At 38.4% G+C, this 2,414-nt stretch overlaps 1 protein-coding gene across 1 annotated transcript in view; it reads left to right on the top strand.

Moving 5' to 3' along the window:
* Window positions 1-423: 423 nt before the first annotated feature.
* The window catches only part of TTC3 (tetratricopeptide repeat domain 3), a 62,338-nt gene continuing 60,347 nt past the window's right edge, over window positions 424-2,414 (top strand). Inside the window, exons 1-2 of the mRNA XM_010018036.1 lie at window positions 424-498; window positions 1,737-1,782. Of these exons, the coding sequence (XP_010016338.1) occupies window positions 424-498; window positions 1,737-1,782 (121 nt within the window). The remainder of the gene's footprint in view (window positions 499-1,736; window positions 1,783-2,414) is intronic.

Raw genomic sequence — 2,414 nt, 5'->3', positions numbered from 1 at the left:
GATGCGCGGCCTGGGCCGGGGCTGTAGCGCTGGGTCTGTCAGGCGGGGCTGCCCGGGGGTTTCCCTCCGCTCTCCCGGGACGTGGCAGTAGTTTTGGGATGCTGCCCCCTGCCCGGCTGGTAGAGACTGCCCGTCCCTCTCCTGCCGGTCTGGTGTGAGGGAGAGGGCTGGAGTATTGTCAGGCGTCTCCCAGGGACTTGGGAGAATGTTAGTCGATTTAATTGGCGTTTGACTGATGCTTTAGGTGATTGTTTTCCGCATTAACATATGCTATGTGAAAATAAGAGCACATCTTCCGTGAAACTCCTGCAAAGGGTAATTTAATAATGTGGTCATTTCAAGTCTTGCAAAGCATATGTTATTTGCCTCTTACCTTCCCTTTGTGCCTTTCTCATAAATCCTTTTCTTTCAGTGTCATGTACCATGGGTGAACCTATATCCAGGTCCGAGTCTGCAGGCCTGGCTTTTTATGCTGATCGTAAATCTTGCTGTGAATTGGTAAGTAGAGTTGGAACTAGGTGAAAATATTGCAAGATGTTCCAGTGGAGTTTATACCTCTATCTGATCTGCAGAGTAATTGATAGTGTTGATTAATTCAAACTGATGCAAAAGTACTTTATACCACAGTTATTCACTTGCAAAAGTAGTAAATTGGGGTATAGCATAGAGACTGTGTATCCTCTTAGCAAGTAAGTTTTACTTAATTCATATACAACTATGTAAAACTTAGATGGTGATGCATAGGTCCTATTAGCAGAACTTCACCAACTTGCTGGCTGTGTATCTAAGCCATATTTGGGATGATATACTTCCAGTGTCAGGTTCACTTCCTGTAACTGCAGAGCAATTGCAGCTTAGTTCATTTAAGTTCAAGTCTGCAAATTAACTGCAGTGTTCACCCATTCTGTGTTTTTGTCATCTCTTAGAATTTTTTGCTAGCCCTTTGTGCCCAATAAAGCCTCTACTCATTTAGTTGTTCCTTTTATTGAATAAACTGTAGCACTTTTCTGTTTTAATACTTAAAGATTGCTTCTCTTATTTCCCCCTTCTTCTATGCTTAAAGAGTCTTAGAAAGCACTGTGTTAGTTAATCTTCCTGCTGCTAGGAGAGTTTAGTTATGAGTTATTTATCCAGTGTTGCTGCTGCAGTTATTTATTCAGTGTTGAGGGTGGGTGTGTGGTTTGCTTTGTTTTTAAGTACTGTAGTGAAATCTGCTCTGTGGAGTGAAGGAAATGTTCAGTCATCTTTCAAGATTAACTGATTTTGAAATAATAATAATTTTTTTTTCCTCTTTGTTATTGAGTGTCATGGTCTGTCAAGAATGTCAATGTTATGACACGAGTAAGCTTTGATTTGCATGTAACATTGTAATAGTTCAGAAGTGCTGTGTTGGGTGAAAGCACATGATTGCTTGTCATCACCTTAGGTCAAGTTAATAACTCATCTTTGCACATAAGTAAGTCAACTTCGCACGCAGCATGCTAGTATTTCCAGAAAGTCTGCCACTGAAAGAATAAACGTCTGTTGAAAAGCATCTTTTATACTGATCTAAGTATGTTCAATAACTACCTTTTCTTGAGAAGTCAGTGGCAGAATGTAAAAATCACTTTCATCTATCCCTTTCCCTGATGTAAACAATTTATATTGCTTTAATGTTTAGCAATAGTTCATCAATCATAGCTAGTGTAACACATTTGAGAGATGGGCAATGTTAAAAAAACCACATTTATCTTTAGGGTCACGCAGTGTTTGTACAGCGATCGCCACAGAAGCCTAAAACAGGTATGTAAACTAATATTACATACTTTCTAATACACTTTTTCTGCTGTGTTTAGGTCTTTTGATTGCTATTTCACCTTTTTCCTTATTTTGTCCAAATAAGTAGAAAATTATTATTTCTGAGCAGAAGCAGTCGTATGTTCTTTTACACTGGAAGAATTCTCATCTTTTTGTTCTAACGTAATGTGCAGAAGACTCATGTACATTTGTGAGAAAAGGGTAAATTCTCAGTAATATGTGCATATATGCAGTCAGTTAATGTTTTAGGATGGAGACTTGGGCTTGTGCTCATTACCTGTGTGTTAATTGTAGCTATATTTTAGCTGTATAGGTCTAAAGATACCTTCAAGTTGATCTTCTGTGGGTAAAATTTTGCAGTTACAATATTTAAAAATAATTTTTAGTTGCAGAAAAGCAAGTGGGTCAAGAGCATGTCAAGTTCTTCAAAACTGTATTTGCTATACAAACGATACCCTGTAACATGTAGGGAACTCGTATGTACACAGCCAACAGTGTCAAATGAGTTTTTTCATATATTCAGGTTCTCAGATAATACTGCTTCTGCTCTGAGAATAATTGATGCCATCTCAATAGCGTAAAAAGGATCTTTACCTTTTAAAGACAATTTGAGGGAA

The sequence above is a fragment of the Nestor notabilis genome, unplaced genomic scaffold (genome assembly GCF_000696875.1).
Source record: "Nestor notabilis isolate BGI_N333 unplaced genomic scaffold, ASM69687v1 scaffold2287, whole genome shotgun sequence".
NCBI lineage: Eukaryota > Metazoa > Chordata > Aves > Psittaciformes > Psittacidae > Nestor > Nestor notabilis.
Note: the sequence above shows the minus strand (reverse complement) of the source record. Positions and strands in the feature narration are given on the sequence as shown.